Source organism: Hyperoodon ampullatus (genome assembly GCF_949752795.1).
Source record: "Hyperoodon ampullatus genome assembly, chromosome: 6".
NCBI lineage: Eukaryota > Metazoa > Chordata > Mammalia > Artiodactyla > Ziphiidae > Hyperoodon > Hyperoodon ampullatus.
Genome location: NC_136919.1, coordinates 127,421,208 through 127,443,362, shown reverse-complemented (window position 1 = coordinate 127,443,362; position 22,155 = coordinate 127,421,208). Strand labels below are relative to the sequence as shown.

The window sequence follows — 22,155 nt, the reverse complement described above, 5'->3', positions numbered from 1 at the left end:
TAATATTTAAGACAAGCAATGTTTATGTAAACTTTCTAAAATAAATATATTCTAATATTTCTGTAAGACAAGAGGCTAGTTTTCCCCTAATATCCATTCTCCCCTTGTTAGTAATAGAACCTCCAATTTTAGATGTACACACAGCTAAAGACTCTTTCCCAACCTCTCTGCAGGCTGTGAACTCATGTCCCTAAGTCCTGGCCAAACAGATAAGACTGCAACTGTCATGTACAGTTTCCCAGGTTGAACCCTAGAAAGTGCAGGTCCTGCCCCTCTTCTAGAGGCTGGATGAAGGTGTGATGGCAGGGCTATAGGGCAGCTACCGTGAACGACGTGGCAGAAACTCCTCCGGGAGGAGGTGAGAACCGAGAAAGGAGTGTGGGTTCTGCCCTCGGACGTCCTTCAGCTGCTACACCCAGGAGGAATAATCTTCTAAGTGTGTAAGTCACTGTTCTTCTGCCTTTTTTTTTTTTTTTTTAACTGCGGCTTAGTCTTTACCTTAATGAAAACAATTCCTAAACAGGAAAAAAGGCGCGCTTTTTGCAGCTTAAGTTCGTTTAAGTACTTTAGAAAAAGTTTTTATTTTCAACCTGTTTAAGCAACTACCTGTCAGAAGTTTCATTACAAACCTGTAATTCTAAAAAGTATTGTTAAAGAAGTATGTTTACATAGGTTGCAGATACAGGTTGAACCCTTACATCATGAAGAGAAAATAATATTTGTATCTGCAAACAAATTTAATGAATAATTTTTATTAAATAACAGCTGGTTTCAAATATATAAACATTACATAAAAAATCAAATTATTGTGTTGTTTATAAATCCATCAAGGGGAATGTCACTTTCCTGAACAAATGTAGATGTTTGCTCCGGTAACTAATGGATCTTAAGGAAAAATAAATATTTCCAGGGCAATGTGAGTTTTAGTCTAATGAACAAGTTGTACGGCTGAAAATTATCAAAACTAAAGACTAAGAGGCCAGCTGTCCATCCGAAAATTCTCCATGGAGTTTGTCTTCAGGTTGGAATAAAATTACATGAGAATACACAGGTAATAAACCTTGACAGATTCGATTTACTCTTTAGGTATGTATTATTATTTGTTTATGATATCTGACAGTAAACTGGGACTATTACTTTGACCAAAAAATTAAGACTTGATCATAGAGATATATGAACATTCAAGTAATAACACTTTCGGAATCACAGCATTATGAATGTATTTTAGAAATATATTAATGCAATATTATATATAGTAATATGATACTATATTGCCTGGCTTTCTAATAAAAAGATGTAAAGTTAATATAAGAAAATAATATTAGAATAATAATCATTTTAATTACTATACCATCCATGTATTGGGTGTAAAATTATTTTTTTATAATTTTTAATATGAACCTTTAAATACTTTAATCAGTGGTGAGTATAACATAAAATCACGTTGCGTACTCAGTTATCACCTACAAACCCACTGTAGTCCTATTTACAATATTCATTTTAATATGCCATTTTAAAAAACTGTGAAGCGTTTTAGACATTTCTTGAGCAACGGTAAATATAAATGTAAATCTACTTCAGTAAATTAATACACAATTATCAGTCTGGGATCACGCATTTGTTGAACTCTATAATAAAGATTAAATTCCAGATTGCCTCTGCTCTCCAGCAAAGTTTGAGCCATGCTGCTTTCATTTAGTTTATGATCAAGGAAGGCAAGTCCATGTTCCCTTAGGGCCAAGGAGCCTTGGTTTGTAAGTGTCTTTCCAAACTTTCCTGGGGTTTTCAGTCTCTTACCTTCTGCTCCTCCGACTTGAATGCCGCCCTATCCTCAATCCCTGACACCTTATCTCAGCACTCAGACCCCAGGAACTCCTCTACAAGACATTTCCAGACCGAAGCCATGAAGGCAGAGCCCTTACACACCTGTCTGAATCATCACTGCTGAGCACAGCAGGACACGTGGTGAGGGGACACACAGAAGTTTACTGAACAATGAGTGGAATTAAAATGGTACAGCAACAGAGGTAATGTTTTCAACCACTTGCTGTTAGCTACTATATTTGTAGTTGGCCTTCTTTATGAGCAGGAATAATAGGAAACGTGGGTGCTTTATTTCAGAGCTATTATTTCTCTCCAAATTGTTAGAGACTCAAGTCATTTACTTTTAGGAAAATTCAGTCTAATTTGGGAAGCCAGTGGAGAACTGTGACCAAGAACCTGGGCTTCAGGGTCAAGCAGGCACCTCTAAGACCTCCCAGCTAAGTTCCCTGGGACAACTACCTTACATTCTCAACTTTATTATCCAAATTTAACTGGAATTTATATTTTCTTCTTTGTATCTTCTTATACCTTTCTGAAATAAGCACATTTTTGGAATTGGGAACAGATTTACTACTTAATGGTAGTTCAGTGAGTTACATTCAATTTAGATTTTCGTTGAAGTAGTAGATCTTATTGAAAATATGAGAAAATATTTCTATAAATTTAGCATGATTTCAGCTATTATAATGAATAGTGATCATTTTATGAGTACTTTGCCAGGAATACTGGCCAAGTATTCTTTCCTATAGCACTTACAAGTAATAAGAATCTAAAACAGCATCCTAAAAAGAAAACATATTAAATCTTTAAACATTAAATACAACAGCCTATACATCATCAAACACTACATGCGCTAGTTAATTATCATTTTTTTATGTTCTGCATATTAATCACTAGCAGTTAAATTTCTCCTTTGACATTTTAATACATAAAAAACATGGGAAGGGGCTTCCCTGGTGGCGCAGTGATTAGGAGTCCACCTGCCAATGCAGGGGACATGGGTTCGAGCCCTGGTCCGGGAAGATCCCACATGCCACGGAGCAACTAAGTCCGTGCGCCACAACTACTGAGCCTGCACTCTAGAGCCCACGTGCCACAACTACTGAGCCCACATGCCACAACTACTGAAGCCTGGGCGCCTAGAGCCCGAGCTCTGCAACAAGAGAAGCCACTGCAATGAGAAGCCCCTGCACCACAACCCGGAGTAGCCCCCGCTCGCCACAACTAGAGAAAGCCCATGTGCAGCAACAAAGATCCAATGCAGCCAAAACCGAAATAAATTAAATAAATTTTAAAAAACAAAAAAACACGGGAAGCAGGAAAGTGTCAGATTCAGATTCCTTTCTCCTTTGTTGTAATACCACCACGACTACTCCAGTCACAGTTGAAGCCAGAAGGTCACCAGCAGTTTGGTTCCGATGAGCCAGCAGGGATTGGGTACCGCAGTGAACACCATGTTACCAGCCCAGGCACGAGGGCTGGACGACACGCCCGGGGACGCCCTCACCCTGGAGATTTGCTTCCCAGCAGTGAGTATTTGAAAATATTCTTTTCTGTTGCAACAATGATTGATTCATGATGCTTAATCTGGGTTTTGATGGATGAGTTGAGTTTGTCTTTTGTACCAGAACGGAATGCAAAAGGTATGCAAATTTTAAAGAAAAATGCTATCTTCAAAGAAGCGATGCAAACATTGAAAAGTTGCGATCTGATCTAGTATGGAAATTCAGCTGTTTCCTGGGTTTGGAGGCTAGGAGGGAAACTTTTAGGTCTTTATAAGTCCTCATGTTCAACATATCCGCATTCATCTTAGGGATTTCCTGATGCCCAGTTTGGGATACAAAATTCTATCAGTGCTCATTCCCACTTCAAAAGGAACACTATGAAATGTAGAAGAATTCACCAGCCATTACACGAAACAGGCTGCGTGACCTGAGATGCAGCATGTGCTCAGAATACCAGCAACCAGAGACAACCAAACAAAATTTTTAAAATAAAAAGTTAAAGGGACTTCCCTGGCGGTTCAGTGGTTAGGACTCTGCGCTTCCACTGCAGGGGGCACAGGTTCGATCCCTGGTCGGGGAGCTAAGATCCCACATGCCACGCGGTGCGACCAAAAAAAAAAAGTTAAAAATGTTCTACTTTTAATTTTCCTGAAAGAATCAAATCAAAGTAGACAACATGGGGGGAAAAGGCAGACCTTCACTGAAATGCCTCTCACTTTTATTCTGAATGACGTGCGGGGAAGGGAAAGGGACCCTTCAGGAATTAGGATCTGCAACGGTTTACTCTGGCCCTGGGGACGTCCGCCAAAATCAGTCGGGCCGCAGATGCAGAGCGGGAACTGTAGGCGCCCTCCCTCCATCGTCTCTAAGGACAATCTGTTTAGCAGGTTTTATAAGCACAGCTAATTCTAGCCGTGCCACTTGTCAGTATCATCTCCAAGGACTCCCTGTCATTCTCTCTATCAAGCCACACTTAAACCCTCATGGATATGACACCTCCAAACCTCGGTGCCTGCAGACGCCTGCCAGGGAGGCTCTCTCCCACCTGCCCACCTGCCCAAACCCCATGAGGCCACACTGAGTCACCTCCCTAAGAGGCACTTATGTGTCTGCATGAAACTCATCTGATTCTCTTGTCATGGCACATCCCAAGCATTCCTCAACCCATCAAACTCTTCAACTCTTCCAAGGATTCTTTTGGGAGGCGACGGCCCATCTTGGATGCAGGGCTAAAAGTGGCACACGTAATTATTTTAAAACAAAGCAGCCTTTCCTCGTTTTGATATATTTTTAGTCTCAATGATAAAGTTTATAAATATCAAAAAAATTAATGTGTATATTTAGAAAAGAGAAACTTAGATTGCTAAATGGATGAAGAATGTTTGTTTTTGAAATATCATCCTTTGGCAATTTATTATTTTCCAAAGTGTTTTCATGTGCATTTGATCATTTGTTATTTATAACAATCATCTGATTTTCTGAAAGGGCAACTGCTCTCATTTTACAAGATAAGTAACCACCTCCTGCAGATGTTCTGTGATTAGCTCTAGAGCACATAGGTAAGTGCAAAATGCTCTCAATCTATAAATAGTTTTCTCTTAATATCTGATACTACTTTTCTCATTGAATAGATACCTGTGACTTACTGGAAAATGCCAGATCCTACATATTTCAGACAACATGCTTCATCTAGACATGGCTCAGTTGTTGAATAATGAATGATTTTTTTAAGTTCAACTTAAATTGTAAATTTACATAATGAAATAATGATGATTAACACATATCATGTTTTTTTTTGTTTTTGTTTTTGTTTTTTGCGGTACGCGGGCCTCTCACCGCTGTGGCCTCTCCCGTTGCGGAGCACAGGCTCCGGACGCACAGGCTCAGCGGCCATGGCTCACGGGTCCAGCCGCTCCGTGGCATAGTGGGACCTTCCCGGACCGGGGCACGAACGCCGTGAGCCCAGATGAAGCTTCTGTATAAACTGTAAGACTGGCGGGTGGGTGTGGTGATCCACTCGTCCTGTGGCGCCCGAGTCAGTCCCCTTATTCATTACACCTGCTGCCTCCCACCCAGAGGGTCTGCCTCGGTCTTTGGTCTCTCCCAGCCCTCCGTACACGGGGGCCAGTTTCAGGTCTCACCCAGGGAACTTCTCAGGAGGTTTGTGAACCAACACAATTACAGACGAAACAGTCGTGGTTTTAATACAACTTAACTATCTTGGATTATAAACCCCAGACCCTGAAAGCATAAGAAAGTAAGCACTGAATTTCTGAATCTTTAAGATTTTTTCAAAAGAGGACTGAATACAAAATTCCATATCACGATGTTAATTAGCAGTTACCATAAAAGATGGTAAATTTTATTTTATTATTATTATTTTTTGCGGTACGCGGGCCTCTCACTGCCGTGGCCTCTCCCGTTGCGGAGCACAGGCTCCGGACGCGCAGGCTCAGCGGCCATGGCTCACGGGCCCAGCCGCTCCGCGGCACGTGGGATCCTCCCGGACCGGGGCACGAACCCGTGTCCCCTGCATCGGCAGGCGGACTCCCAACCACTGCGCCACCAGGGAAGCCCTGTTTTGTTTTTAAATATAGTTCAAACTTGATGGCAAAAAGCAACAGCGTTCTTATAAAATAAACGAGAGCTCAAATGCAGAAGTCAGATATTTAAGAAAGACCGTCTAAGGAACTGGGAAGGAAGCCAAGTTCCATGATGTCACGCGCACTAAAACCCTGGGAAAAAATACAATAAAATGCTGTAGCGTCAACTACTAGTATCCACCTGGGCCCTGAGCTCTGCGTTAACCGTGACTTTGAACACCCGAGCGGAAGGGCCGCGGGCCCGCCCACGCGCCCCGTGTCCCCCCGTTTCATGACCCCCTTCTGCGGCCTGCGGAGCAGCGGCACTGCCCCGCCGCCAACACCGGCCTCGCCAGGTGCGTCAGGGCAGGCGCAGCAAGAGGGAGGCTGCATCCGACCGTGGCGAGCGGGGAGGGGTTAGGACACACCGGCACAAAAAATGAGACCTGTTAGGGCAGAGATGAGAAGCCGGGCAAAGGCCCCCTGTGCAGCTGTGCAGGTGAGAACCGCCCACAGAGAAGGAGGGAGGCTGGCCCGGCCGGGGCGTGGGTGCCTGAGACAGAAAACAGGGAAGAGAGCAGGTGATGAAGGGCCGCGGGTGTCAGTGGGGCTGACACTTGAGCAGCAGCTCCCGGTGAGACCCGTCTGTCCCCAGGAGGGTCCCAGCTGTCCACGGTGACCTCATGCTGAGATGCTACCTGAAGGGACTTCCCACCACCAGAACCTGCCTACAGCCCCGAGGCCTCAGAGACCTGGTTCCAGCAGCAGGAAGCAGTGTCCCTGTGGCTGGTACCGTCTCTCCCCGAGGCTGAGCTCCACTGAAATCACGAGTGGGCCGGGTGAGCCCGGCCTGAAGAGGAATTTCTGTCACCCACCTGCTGCAGAACCTCAGACCAGCCTCGGAAGCGCCCACTGTCTCTCTCCTGAGCTATTTCTCTCGCTCGCTGCAGAGCCCATCTGATGAACAATCCTCCTCCAAGTATGTTTTACGATTGCAAACAGCGAACCTCAACCCTAACAGGTTTAGGAATCACACAGTATCCCTCTAAGATGACTCCACACCTATACAAGCTGTACTTTGGGAGAAATTAATGTATTGATAAAGCATTAGATGCTGTAGGCACAGAAGAGCCTAGAAACACGGAAGCCATCCATCCACAAGACTAGCCCAGGTTGAAAGGGGGGAGCCCAGCCAAGGATGAGAGAAGACCTTGAGGGACCTTGCAGGTGAGCTGGTGGGGACAGTGCGGGAGAACAGGGGCCCACACACTTCAGTAAATATTGCCCTGAAACTCTGAGAGCCTTAGGAAAATCTCTGCACAGCTGCAAGCTGAAGCTCTGCAGAAATGACTATACTGATATTGTGACATCAATACTGCTAAAACCCTGTAAAAATTAAACTGTACAAGTGTCATCATACCATCAAGGAGAAAGTTCTTTAAATTTATAGCTTAATTCAAATGAAAAAAAGTTAAACCCAAGAACTACAATAAAAAAAAGGTTTTTATTCAACCACAAATACAAATCAGAAACACTGCAGTCTAACCCAACAACGAAAAGGTGAAAATTAGTTATTCAAGTTCAACAATTAAGAACAAATGGGTTTTAATTACACATAAGACCACCTATACCTAGAACTACCTACTACTTACAAGGATTATTGCTCACAAAGAACTTATTTTTGGAGTCCAAGGTGACAGCTATGGAGTAAGGAAACTTGAGAGCCATTCAGGGCACACACACAGGCAGACCAATTAGAAGTCAGCGAATAGCTTTCAGCTCAGAAAAAGATTATGTGAACAGGAACATACATGTCCCAGAGCCCCACGGTCGTCGGCTTCGCCCTAGATGACATTTGGTGCTTTACTCTTCTTCTGATCTGGGTAGCACGTAAGGGAGCTACACCCGAGACCAGCATGAGCAGGGGACCAGGAGGAGAAGTGCCTTTGTCACCTGTGACTGTGGTGACCCAGCCTCCCAAACCACAAGTCAGACCAGCAGCACGTGTAAATAAAGAGGCCCTCAGTCAAAGAATAAACACAAGGCTTTCGGCAGCAAAGGCCAGCTGGCTTTCGGCTACTCAGCAAACAAAGCAGTTCTGAAACTGGATTTCCAGGTCCCACCGCCTGACCTATAACCTGTGGCGGTTCTCGGTGATATTCAAAACTGGATGCACGGCAAACGTTCAAAATGCATCCCCCCCCAAATACTTCCTATTCGCGAGATGTCTTCTCCTATCTTGACTATTAATTTGCTATCCGAATTAAACATGTCATTCCCCACTGGCAATTTTCCCGTGTTTTAAATTCTTTTACTTAGGCAAATATGTGAAATAAAAAAATAAGTGAAAGCATTCAATTCTGAAACAAACGATTTTCAGCGACAACACCAGCAAGCCAAGCAGGCATGTGTCATCAACAAGAAATTCTGAGGATAACGTGATCAACGTGATGATCTACCTAAAACCATGACTTTCCCTGGGGGTGACTTTCAAATGTCACAGCTTCCAAACCAGCAGCGCCTCAGTCACCAGCATGGAGTGCACCCTTGATTCACATAGTTTCAGGAAGTCCAACAGTCCTTTAAAACAATAGCGTTCAACATCTGAACTCCAAGAAATTATGTTTCATGTCAAAGAAACATTTTGGGGCTTCCCTGGTGGCGCAGTGGTTGAGAATCTGCCTGCTAATGCAAGGGACACGGGTTCGAGCCCTGGTCTGGGAAGATCCCACATGCCGCGGAGCAACTGGGCCCGTGAGCCACAACGACTGAGCCTGCGCGTCTGGAGCCTGTGCTCCGCAACAAGAGAGGCCACGACAGTGAGAGGCCCGCGCACCGCGATGAAGAGTGGCCCCCGCTTGCCACAACTAGAGAAAGCCCTCGCACAGAAACCAGGACCCAACACAGCCAAAAATAAAAAAAAAAAGAATAAAAAAAAAAAAGAAACATTTTGCAGGTCATACGAAGGTAGTGCTTGTTGATACAATGTTCCAGAAAAGCTGTGCCTCAGGGAATGTTCATTGAGGTGAATGTGACTTCCCGGGGACTTGGGGGAGGAGAGCAGATGTCACCAGGCCGGTCCTACTGGACGACTGTAACTTGACCCTACACTGTACGCTACAGACGGCCTAGAAATATCCCCATATTCTAAAACTGCTCTTCAGCAGATGCTAATACCATGTGTCCAGGCAACTAGCAAGCCCATATTTCAAACGTTTGAGACGATCCTGCCTAGAAAGCCCCACGTAATATTTTGAAAGTCATGGAGTAAGCTGGTGATAGAAGAGTCAAAATGAGCTGTGATTAAGGGAACATCAAATTACTATTTTAGGAGCTAGAGCTAGTAAGCATTTTACCAGATTCAGGAAGCTAATGGCCTGCAATGTTTTATCGATTTGGGGACACAATTAGATTAAGTTTGCATTTCTGGCCTCCTCCTTCTTTTATTCCCGCTAAATAATGGGCTTTTCCTTATGCTAAGAGTAAAAAACCCACAGAATTATCTGGAACATGCAACACATACCAAAATAACTATAAAATACAGAAATTATTAAATCTCAAGTCACTCCATATTTTCCTCAGTGTGGCAGCTAATTAACTTGGCTCTTTTGTTACAAAACTCTAAAGGCAGAGAATCCGTGTTCAATGAAATAGTTCATACTGAATAACGTCAATGAAATTCTAGATGGAGAAGTCTCCAAACAGAAGTAGACAACAAAAGTATTTTAAAAGCAAGACATGCTCTAACCTATCTGAAATACGACGCAATTTCATTTTTTTAAAAATCAACGGTGTTCCATCAATCTTTGATCATCAACATGGGAAATACAGAAAAATAAGTGATCTACCACAGACAGAACTCGGCAGGCTGGGTCAGCACCCGTTCAACAGTGATCACACTTACAGGCGTAGGTGTTGACTGTATACAATAAAAATTTCTGGATTTCTAGTCTAAAATTGTAAGACGTAATTCCTTTTCCACTTTCTTGACTTTGAAAATAAATCCACAACTGTAGCAGGTGGAATGCAGGCACAATGGTGCAGGGTGGTTCCCAAAGATGCTGTAGGTGTCCTCAGAAGCCCAGTCCCAGCCACGTAAGGACACATTAGTGTTCCTTTTCACAGCGCTCCTGCCCATCGAAGATATATTCAGAACTGCACTGTGATATCGAAAGAATTCCTTACTAAGTAAAAATGCTGGTACTATGCATGCTCACATGTACTATGCCTGTCCGGATAAATGCTGTTCTACTGGAAGTCTTCTATTGTAGCTTCAAGATGAAACGGTCAAGCTATAGTAATATCACTGTAACTCTGTACAAGAGACACTCCCTCCATAATCGTAATAAAAATGCCAAGTCTTTATCAATTTATTGGTCTAACAGACAAGAACCAAAAAGATGGTAATTGTGACCATTTAAAAGGACCCAACATAACATTTCAAATGGAAAAAAAAAACTGATTTGAGTTGCTTGTAATTACTCATTGAAAGTGGTCAACTGTTAATAAATAAGAAACAGACAAATAAATAAACATGATCTTTAGAGCTAGTAGTCTCACTAATCTTTTTATTTATTTATTTATTTATTTTTGCGGTACGCGGGCCTCTCACTGCTGTGGCCTCTCCCGTTGCGGAGCACAGGCTCCGGACGCGCAGGCCCAGCGGCCATGGCTCACGGGCCCAGCCGCTCCGCGGCACGTGGGATCTTCCTGGACCGGGGCACGAACCGGCGTCCCCTGCATCGGCAAGCAGACTCTCAACCACTGCGCCACCAGGGAAGCCCAGTCTCACTAATCTCAAGCATGTTAATTAAGCTTGTTGAAAATAAGTCTGCCCCATTTGTAAAACATACATCAATAATGTCTACTTCCTAGGTTGGTAAAAAAAATAATAATAAAAATGGGCAAAGGACTTGAATAGACATTTCTCCAGGTGACATACAAATGGCCAACGGGTACACGAAAAGATGCTCAACATCTCTAATCATGGGGGAAATGCAAATCAAAACTACAGTGAGATATCACCTCGTACCTGTTGGGATGGCCATCATCAAAAACCAGAAACAGGTGTTGGTAAGGATGTGGAGAAACTGGAACCCTTGTGCAGTGTTGGTGGGAAAGTAAATTGGTGCAGTCACTATGGAGAACAGTATGGAGGTTCCTAAAAAATTTTTTAATAGAACTACCATATGAGCCAGCAATCCCAATTCTGAGTATATATCCAAAGAATTGAAAGCAGGATCCTGAAGATATATTTGCACACCTATGTTCATGGCGGTCTATTTCTACAGCCAAGAGGTGAAAGTGATCCTAGTGTCCATCCATGGATGAATGGATAAACAAATGTGTGTGGTGTATACACACCGTGGAATATCATTCAGCTTTAAAAAGGAAGGAAATCCTGCCATCTGCAACAACATGGATAAACTCTGAGGGCACTGTGCTCAATAAAACAGCCAATCACAAGACGACAAATCCTGTATGATTCTACTTACAGGACACGCCTAAAGTCGTCAAATTAATATAAGCAGAAAGTAGACGGGCGATGGCCAAAGGTTGCGGGAGGGGAACAGGGGTGGTTTACCAGGTGCACTTTCAGTTTTGCAACATGAAAATGCTCTACAGATGGTTGTACAACAACGTGGATACACTTAAGCCACTATACTATACACTGAAAAATGGAAAATATGGTAAATGCTATATTATGTGTTTTTTACTACAATTAAAAATATTTTTTAAAGATTCTACTAAATGTAATAATATACTTAATAGGTCTGGCACCTACCAGACACCGAAAAATAGTAATTATAGGCCAAGAAGCATCATACCGCAGTGCGAGATCCAAAATGTCGGGACTGGGGAAGCCCTGACTGGTCCTTGGGAGCCCTGTGACCCAGGAGGAAAAAAGGTCGAGGTCAAGGCAAACAGCTCACTGGAAATAATAAAAATCCCTTCCGTGGGCACAGGGAGTACTTCCAAGAAATACTGAGATGGTTGAAACAGGCCCAGTAGTGACCTGTATCCTCCTCCCTGTACCCGCCTGGCCACCTTCCTCCCAGCATCCCTCCCACCCCTGTGATAAGCTGACATCCCGGCTGCCCTTGGAGAAGGGAAGGGAGCCATGTCCCTCACTCCTGGCCTGTGGGACAGTCCCACCTGGCCACCTGCAGTCCTTTCCAGCACAAGCTGTGTGTCCCCCACTCTCTCAAGTCCCTCCTGCTGGACAGAAAGTGGCCACTGATGGAGACCCGAGAGGATGACTGAATCCCAGGCCTGGACCACCCGCTTCCTGAGGGCCGGTTACACGGTGGGGAGGTGAAATCCCATCTGTACCCGGGCACTCAGATTCAGTCCCCTTAGGCAGGAACCCAACACATCGCTACCTGAAATACCAGCAATTGTAAGTGAGGCAGAAGTGACGGAAACGAATACATCTGGATGCGCCGTGAGCTGTCTGGACTCAGACGCACATCTATGAATTGAAGTGCAGTAGTCAAATAAGACGGGGGACACTGGGTTTGATATTACCTAGTGGGCAGCAAAAGATCTCTAAAGGCTTTAGAGCAACAATGTTCTGTGGTCAAAGAGAAACTGCAGAAGAAGTAGATGGCCTGGCAGAGGGGATGCAGGGATGCACAGGATCACGGTCCACGGTCAAGTGGACATGGTCACAGTGACCCAGCACGTCCACCTGGGCACACTGTGGACTGATGGGCGAAGGCAGTTTAGGATTTGACACCTGACATTTTATAACAATTAAATATTCATTCAAATTACAAAACTGGGTCGGGGGTGGCCAGAAAGGGAAATGTTCCCTAGAAAGCACACAGATCTGAAAGGCTTTCCTTGCGACCGGGCAGGTGGCAGGTGAATCTCACATAGGGCTCCTTCATGGTCAGTGTTATCTAATCTTTACTCCCAGCTGGTCACTGTGCGGATGCCCGTGAACTGCAGGGGTGTGGGGTGGAGAGAGCACAGTCTACTGTGGTATAGAGTTCACAGCCCAACAGGGCAGGGAAATCTGTAAGCTCACAGAAGTAGAAAGAGCTGAAAAGATTAAAGGGTGTTCATAGATGGAACGACACATGTAGATGCTCCAGGAGCGCATGGGACTTGGATGGTGAATGTAGAAGATTCACAGATTGCTTAAAAAGGAAATACAGAAAGTAAAATAAAAGAATTCTGGCCCAGATCATGACAACTAAAGTTGTATAAGAACAGAAAATGTTACTCTGAGTCAGAGGCCTGAGATCTAAAAGCAGTCTTACCTGGAAACAACCTAAATGTCCATCAACAGATAAATGGATAAAGAAGATGTGGTGCATATATACAATGGAATATTACTGAGCCATAAAAAAGAATGAAATAATGCCATTTGCAGCAACATGGACGGACCTGGAGATGATCATAGTAAGTGAAGTAATTCAGAGAAAGACCAATATCATATGATATCACTTATGTGTGGAATCCAAAATAGGACACACATGAACTTATCTACAAAGCAGAAACAGACTCACAGACATAGAGATCAGACTTGTGGTTGCCGAGGGGGAGGGGGAGGGGCAGAGTGGGAGTTTGGGATGAGCAGATGTGAGCTATTACATATATTCAAAAGGATGGATAGACAACAAGGTCCTACTGTACAGAACAGAGAGCTAGACCCAAGATCCTGTGATAAACCATAATATAAAAGAATTTGAAAAAAAGAATGTATATGTATGTATAACTGAATCACTTTGCTGTACAGCATAAATTAACACTGTAAATCAACTCTACTACAATCGAAAAATAAAATAAAATAAAACCAGTCTTATCGTAAGAGCAGGAAAATAAATGCTTTATAGCAGTGCTTGCTGTTCCTTTTGTATATCTAGCTAAAGGTTTATAAAAGTATATCTAGCATATAACCCCCAACAAGCTGACTTCCCGTAAGAACCAGGAAAGCACACAGGGACCACACACATAACAGCAAACGAGATCATGTTCTCAATTCATGAGATGCGGAAAACTTAACCAGAAAAAAAAACACTGATCCATGTCTTAACGTTTTAGGGCGACTGTCTGCTTTCTAATTAACATATACAAATAATATCTATAATACAATACACCAACACTTTGGTTTTCTAATTATTTAATGTTACCTATTTGAAGAGGCACACGCACAGGTAAACCATATATACAACACATATACATTTATGCACAGACCTTTATGTACACACATAGACACATACAGAACACGTATTCACACACACATATAGGGTAACTTATTTCTCAGTCCTCTTAGCTACATTTTCCTAATAATTCACTAGAAGTTATGAGAGCTGGAGAGTTAAAGTGTTACCCACGCCCCTAACTTCTATCTGTCAGAACGAAGCCAAGGCGAATCGACTAAATTTTGTACTCAGTTCAGGCCTCCTCATGGGGTCTGACAATGCGGTGTCAGCTCCACCCAGGAGCCCCTCTGCACAAACGGCAGATCCCTGGGCATCGTCTGACCTGCTTCCTCACATGATGCTGACTTAACTAAACCTACCCTACATCCTGACACCGTGGTGAGTATGGGGGTGCTGGCGGGGATAGTGATAAGAAACAGGGATGTGGAGACTGTATAAAATCAGTGCTTAACCAGGGCCAGGGCTTAACCAGGACCCTGACGACCAGAAGAGGTCAGGATGCTGCATGGGGATGGCCCCTTGCTGCTGAGGCCACTCACTGGCCCATGGCCTTTAAAGCCTGTTGCTTCCTTTAGGAGGTCAACCGCCTGTCTCTCTAGTAACCCCCCTCATTTCAACAATATGAACAACAACCCAAGATAAAAAAGCACCTCATGCTATAGTCTTCACCAGCTCTGATCTGCAAATACAGACACTGTCTACAAAGGCTGCTACGGATTTGGATTTTTAAACACACTGTGGCCCACTGTCATCAAAAGATTAAAAGACACAGAGAAAAACAATCGTGAAAATGCAAGGAATTAACTGTGAAGAATTCCCAAGAAGACTCCATGTTCTCAACTGTGATAAAACATAATAGTGTCACATTTTAAAATGTGGTTTCATAGTGAGAAGCACTAAAAATATACTTTAAAAAAAATCAGAATTGGATATGCACTATTGAGAAAGCATGCCTGAACAGAGAGAATAATGGTCTAATGTGTTAAATTTCCCCAAATTGTTATTAATTGTTTAATTTTATGTTTGGTGCATATTGTTGAAAAGCAAAGTAATACAAGTCTTGCCTACTATTAAAGTACCACAAAAGGGGTCATTTCACAAGACATATGAATATGAGATCATCACACCATACACCTTAAATGTATACAATTGTATTTGTCAATTATATCTCAATAAAAAAAGAGCCTCAGTTTTGAGAGGACACCGGGTAGTCAGGACACACAGCCAGGGCCCTTTGTAAACCTAAGAAACTCACTGAGAGGGGTCTTTTAAAGATTTCCATTGACTGAAGTGTAATGCCTTTTATTTTTATTTTTTTTAACATCTTTATTGGAGTATAATTGCTTTACAATGGTGTGTTAGTTTCTGCTTTACAACAAAGTGAATCAGCTATACGTATACATATATCCCCATATCTCCTCCCTCTTGCGTCTCCCTCCCTCCCACCCTCCCTATCCCATCACCCTAGGTGCTCACAAAGCACGAAGCTGAACTCCCTGTGCTTTGTGGCTGCTTCCCACTAGCTATCTATTTTACGTTTGGTAGTGTATAGATGTCCATGCCTCTCTCTCACTTTGTCCCAGCTTACCCTTCCCCTCCCCGTGTCCTCAGGTCCATTCTCTACGTCTGTGTATTTATTCCTGTCCTGCCCCTAGGTTTGTCAGAACCTTTTTAATTTCTTTTTAGATTCCATATATATGTGTTAGCATACAAGGTGAAGTAAGTCAGAAAGGGAAAAACAAATACCGTATGTAATGCCTTTTAAATCAAGAGTCCTTTCCTTGGAGTGGGCACAGAAACCATCCTATTTACTTTCTAACAGCTGTGTCCCAGTTAACAGGTGCCGGGGTTGGGGGGGGCGTTGGGGGGTGCTTTATTCCTCGGCAGCCACTAAGGACGCGGAAACATCCCTCCCCACCAGCCTTCTCTCTCAAATAATCTGTACGCTCGAACCCCAACTCAAATGAAAAGGGAAAGAAAAAGAAAAAAGTTCATAAGAGTTTGGGATCAGCAGATGTAAACTATTATAGAGAGACTACATGAACAACAAGGTCCTCCTGTAGAGCACAGGGAACTACTGATATACTCGATATTCTGTGATAAACAATGGAAAAGAATAAGACCATATATACATACACACACACATACACACACGTATAACTGAATCAATTTGCTGCACACCAGAAATTAGCACAACATTGTAAATCAGCTATACTTCAATAAAATTAAAAAAAAAAGAAGTCCGTAAGTGTTTACTTACTATTCAGTATATCCAAATCAGGCATTTTTAAAAGACTAACTTATAATTTGAGTGCCTCTTAGACACCTCGACCTGTATTTTACATTTTCACAACATTTCACATTTCCCTTAATTTACGTTAAGGTTGCATTTTTAAAGTTAAATTGTAAAACTTTACTACCTACTGCTTCCCATACATCTAAAGAGTATTAAAAATTACTCAAGGAACAAATGTAACTGAAGTTGATTTCAGGTTTTGCAACACAAATGGTAACCACTTCTTAAAACTGTTCAAAACGAGCCCCCGGTTTTTAATTTGTTTTTTGAGGTGATGGAGCTGTGGTTATGATTATTTTTGACTCTACTTTTTTTTTTTTTTTTGGCTCTGTTGGGTCTTCCTTGCTGCGCGCAGGCTTTCTCTAGTTGTGGTTTGTGGGCTCTAGAGCGCAGGCTCAGTAGTTGTGGCGCACGGGCTTAGTTGCTACGCGGCATGTGGGATCTTCCCGGACCAGGGCTCAAACCTGTGTCCCCTGAATTGGCAGGCGGATTCTTAACCACTGCGCCAGGGAAGCCCCTTAAGACTCTACTTCTGTAGAGCAGTTTTAGGTTCACAGAAAAACTGAGAGGAAGGTACTGAGATTTCTCATATACGCACTGCCCACACGTGCATGAATTTCCCTTGTCACCCTCCCCACCGGATGTGACATTTGTTACAATGTTACAACTGATCCCACTACAGGACACATCATACTCACCCAAAGTCCATGGTTTACCTTAGGGCTCACGCTTGGGCTTGGACAAATGTACACTGACACGTATCTACCATCTTACTACCATACAGACTATTTTCACTGCCCAAAAAATCCTCTGTGGTGCATGTATCTTTCAAATTATAGTTTTCTCCAGATATATCCCCAGGAGTGGGATCGCTGGATTATATGGTAACTCTACTTTTAGTTTTTTAAGGAACCTCCATACTGTACATATCTGAAGAAAACGAAAACACTAATTCCAAAAAGATACACACACCCAAATGTTCACAGCAGCATTATTTACAATAGCCAAGACATGGAAGCAACCTAAATGTCAATGGACAGAGGACTGGATAAAGAATATGTGGTACATATATATAAACGGAATATTACTCAGCCATAAAAAAGAAGGAAATAATGCCAATTGCAGCAACATGGATGGACCTAGAGATTATCATACTGAGTGAACTAAGTCAGAGAAAGACAAGTATCATACGATATCACGTATATGTGGAATCTAAAAAAATGATACAAATGAGCTTATTTACAAAACATAAACAGACTCACTCACAGACATAGAAAACAAACTATGGTTACCGAAGGGGAAAGGTTGGTGGAAGGGATAAATTAGGAGTTTGGGATTAAAATATACATACCACTATATATAAAATAGATAATCAACAAGGACCTACTGTATAGCACAGTGAACTATACTCAATATCTTGTGTGTGTGTGTATAGATATATATATATACACACATACATACATATATCTTGTATATATATATATATATATATAACTGAATCACTTTATTGTAGACCTGAAACTAACACAACATTGTAAATTGACTATATTTCTGAAAAAAATTTTTAAAAAGTATCTTTGATTAAAAAAAAGATTTCTCTGTGATCCACCTATTCATCCCTACCTCTTCCCCCTACCCACCACTCCCAGGTATTTTTATTGAAAAAGAAATGTAACCCAGAAGCACTGGAATTTCAATTTAAGGACAGAATTCTGATTTGATTATATGAGTTATTTAAAATTAGCACGACCAACACTGCCACTTTTGCTAGACTTTTATTGTACTGCGGCCAACATACAGTATCCCTTCCATCATTCCTAATTAGTATATGTCCTCCAGTGAAATCAATAATATAAAAGGTTGACGGTGGTATTATATCATTTACTACCGATTAATTTATTGGTTTCCAAATTCCATACTCATTTATTACATGATAAAGAGTATAGTTTAATTGACTTATAAATAATAAATGTTTGAAATATATAATATATAAACCATGTGATTCACGGTTTCCTTATAATGATACTGATATCCAATTCTCCTAATAGACTGGTGTGTACATTCATGTTTGCAAAAACGGGGTGGGGGGGTCTCTACCCTGTACCTGGTGAAGGTCGTAGTATTCCCACAACTCCCCCACTGAGGAGTCTTGCGTTCTGGATTTTATCACCACTCAACAGAACTAAAAAAGTAGAAATGCCACGCAACCAGTGTATCTACTTAACATAGCCTGAGGTTGAGAGTTTTCTGTCTGCTTTACTTCAACATCTCATCATTATACCCTGAATAGGCTGGCTCAATCTACCACACTTATTTTAAAATGTGTTGACCTCTTTCTATCTTCAAATTAAACTTTTTCCTAAAACATGGAGACTAGAATCTCTACAGGAATTTTATACCAATAACCAAATCGAATATATCCTTTTAATTTTCGAAAGGATAAAAGTTCTGTGTCTATACGTCATTTTGTACACTTTAAAAGGGCAATAAAAGTTTATTCAAAGAGCGTTGCTAGTACAGGGTATAGAGTGGTCAAAATTACTTGAAGCTTCTCCTATGTTAATACTTACTACACTGTAAGCTTGCCTGTGGTTTTCTTATTTCTCTGTGATTTATCCTGAGGAAACTGGGAAGATGACTCACGCTTCACCACTGAGTCATCAACGATGCTGCTTCTTCTGTTCACCTGCTCTCACATATTTCCTAACCATGGTCCTTATTTCTAAAGCTTTATTATATAAAACAATTTATATTATATAAAACCTACTTAAAGACTACATTTATTTTTTTAATTATTCAATTAAAATAGAATGATTAATTGTATTTTCAAATATTATTCAAAATAGTTTTCCAATATCATTCGAAAGAAAATATATTTCCAGCTTTCATTAAGGAGTTACTTCTCAAGTAATGGTAACTGTGTAAAATAGCCACAAGAAGGTAAGAATTCATTTCACCATCAACTATGCTAAGAAATCTCAAAGCTTTTTTCTAAATGAAATTAATTATATTTTAATAGGAGAAAAGCACTAAACAGATAGTGCTTCAGTCAAACTGTTTCCAAAAGAAGAGGTTCAGATTTCCTTGTTTCTTTGCCTTTATACAAACTGAGTATGCAACGCCGTTATTTAAGATATCAGAGCTGAGGCAGAACATTTGAAGGTAGATCCGTGCAGTACAGACTTGTTTCAAGCAATGCCTCCTAACCATGTGTTCCCAGTTTAAAATGAACCAACCAATAAACAACATTGTGAAAAAGAAAGAAATTATCAACCTAACAATTCCCCAAAACGTAAAGAAAATATGTAAATTGCCAGTGGGGTGGGCGGTCTAAATAAGGGTACAGCGTGCATTCAGCATTGAGACCTCACACTGTCAGCACACCTTTTATCATGTTAACAATAAGCTACAGGTGGTTCAAGGGGGAACAATCACTTATCTCCTGCTTGCCCTCCAGAAGCCATCCACAAAATTTAACTGTCTTACTAAAACGGTAAGCCTAAAACCTTGCAGAAGTTTTTCAAATAAATCCCTATTACATTTGCATGTATATTTGCATGTACTTCAAACATGTTTGCTAAAAAAAAAAACTCAATAATTCCTTTACTTAAATTTAAAATATAATTTTGATGGATTTTGCCCCTGAGAACACATAAAAATAACTGCAAACATGGTAGCAATACAATAGTCTGCTTGGTCTCCGTAGAAGCTGGCTGCAGGAATCCTGGAATATTTAATCCTTCCAGGCCACTCAGCTTTCTCAGTCGTTTAAATCAAGCACATTTACAAACTGTCCGAGTACAGACTGGTTTGCTCTTAATAATTCAATAAAGTAATTTGAATAAAGTCAGAGAATACTAAGGTATTCAAGATTTAAAATATGTTTTAGAGAAGGAAGCATAAAATCCATTTTCTAAAGATTTTTAAAGTAGCCATTCAGCAACGAAATGTCATAATAGGAAGCATTATTCAGACAGTTACAAATGTTCAACCCAAGTGAAGGCAGGATGGACAGAAATTTTCCCCTAGGTTTAGAAATATCTCATTCGCCTGCTGACCTTTTGGATCGTATTCGACATCAGCATCAACTTGAATAAAACAGGAGGGTAAGGGGTTCGCCGGTAAAAGAAATTGTACTCAGCAGTAAAATGCTGCTTAGGCTTCACTCACAGGCATGTAAGACAGAGCCCTGTTAAATGCGACCATCACCGTTTTCCACCACCTATACGCAGGCCTATTATCAATGAGATGCTACGTCGAATTTTAAAGTAAAAATGAGCGTTTCTTGCGGAATCCGGCTGCCAGAATCGGCTCCACGTGGGGTGTTGCGAGCGGCTGGGGGTAAAGGGCCCAGGATGAAATTAGCCCGAGTTTCCACTCACTTTCCCAATTTCCCAAATGAGCACGGAGTGTGATCTGCCCGAGGGAGCAGATCCGCCTCTGCGCACGAGGCGCTGCGGGCGGGTCCAGAGGGTCCTCAGGTGTGCGGAGCGCGGCTGGCGTCCGCCAAGCCGACCACAGAGGCTTAAGGGGGGGTGGGGGGAGGGGCAGCCCCACCGAGACCACCGCGCCCAGCCCCGCGGCTCCGTTGCGTCCGCGTGCGGTGGACACTGACCAGCGGATGGACACTGACCAGCAGGTGCGCAGCGACCCGCGGTCGGGTCTCAGGTACAGGCTGCGTCTCGATAGCCCTCATCGTCCCGGACGAAGCTCCCGGGTAGGATGCGGGACGTGGGGGGTGGGGGGTCGGGGGGGGGTCCCCAGCTTAACCCTGTCACTGCCGCCCCAGCGGCCCACCCTCGCCGCGCATCGTGATCGAGTGCAGGTCCTCGCCGGGTGTGGAGGCTGACGCTCACCGGGGCCCCAGACACCCTCAGTCCCCGGGAGCGGGCGGGCGCCGACGAGCCCACACCTTCCCGCTCCCGCCCCCCAGGCCACCGGCTGCGCCGCCAGCCGCGAGATCGAGGCCACCTCAGCGTAGCGCCTCGCCGGCCCCCTGGCCGTGCCCGCCAGCGCCAGGCCCCGTGCAAAGTTGGGCAGGTGGCACTTTGCGAACCTTTGGGGGCGGGGAGAGGACCGTGGGGACCTGGGGGCACCAGGACCCCGGGTAGGCGACCCCCCAGCACGGCGCGGCCTCCAAGGCGCCCACTTCCTCCCCGCGCCCCAACCCGACCCCCACCCCGCCCCGGGCAGCGCGCTCGCGCGCGGGAAGGCGCCGACTTACGTCTCGGAATCGGTTCCACTGTCCGGCCTCCCGGTCGTACTGGGACACCGTGCTGAGCCATTGTTTGTCGTCCAGAAAATTGCCGCCGTCCGGCCGGCCCGCGGCCGCCGCCAGAGCCTGCGCGCACCAGGCGGCCGCGCACACGCACAGCACGGCCGGCGCCCGGAGCATCTGTGGACGGAGAAAGCGGGGCCGGATCACACGAGGGCCCGGACCGCGCGTCTCGGCCGGGAGCTGGGTGGGGCGGGAGGAGGTCCGGCGCCGCCGGACGCACTGGATACGCTCCCGGAGCCGCTCCCGGTTCCCGTGGCCGCCGCCGGCCCCGCGCGCCCGTGCCCACCCGCGGCCGCCGCTCGGCTCTGCGCGCTCCTCCGTCCTTCCCTCCCCCATCCACGCTCCCCTTCCCCGCCCCCTTCCCCGGGACCCCTCCCCGACCCCTCTCCCGTCCCGCCTCCTCCGGGCCCACCTTCCTCCCCGGATCCGAGCTGCGGGCGCTCCGGATGCGACTCGGCTGGAAGCGGAGGACGCGGCGCCCGCGCCGACCCGCATC

At 43.8% G+C, this 22,155-nt stretch overlaps 1 protein-coding gene across 3 annotated transcripts in view; it reads right to left on the bottom strand.

Moving 5' to 3' along the window:
• Positions 1-21,776, bottom strand: part of SPOCK3 (SPARC (osteonectin), cwcv and kazal like domains proteoglycan 3) — a gene marked incomplete at both ends in the record, with an annotated part of 359,585 nt that extends 337,809 nt beyond the window's left edge. For all 3 annotated transcript variants that reach the window (XM_079706799.1, XM_079706800.1, XM_079706801.1), the window contains one exon: positions 21,606-21,776. In XM_079706799.1, coding sequence (XP_079562925.1) covers positions 21,606-21,776 — 171 coding nt within the window. The remainder of the gene's footprint in view (positions 1-21,605) is intronic.
• Positions 21,777-22,155: the final 379 nt, after the last annotated feature.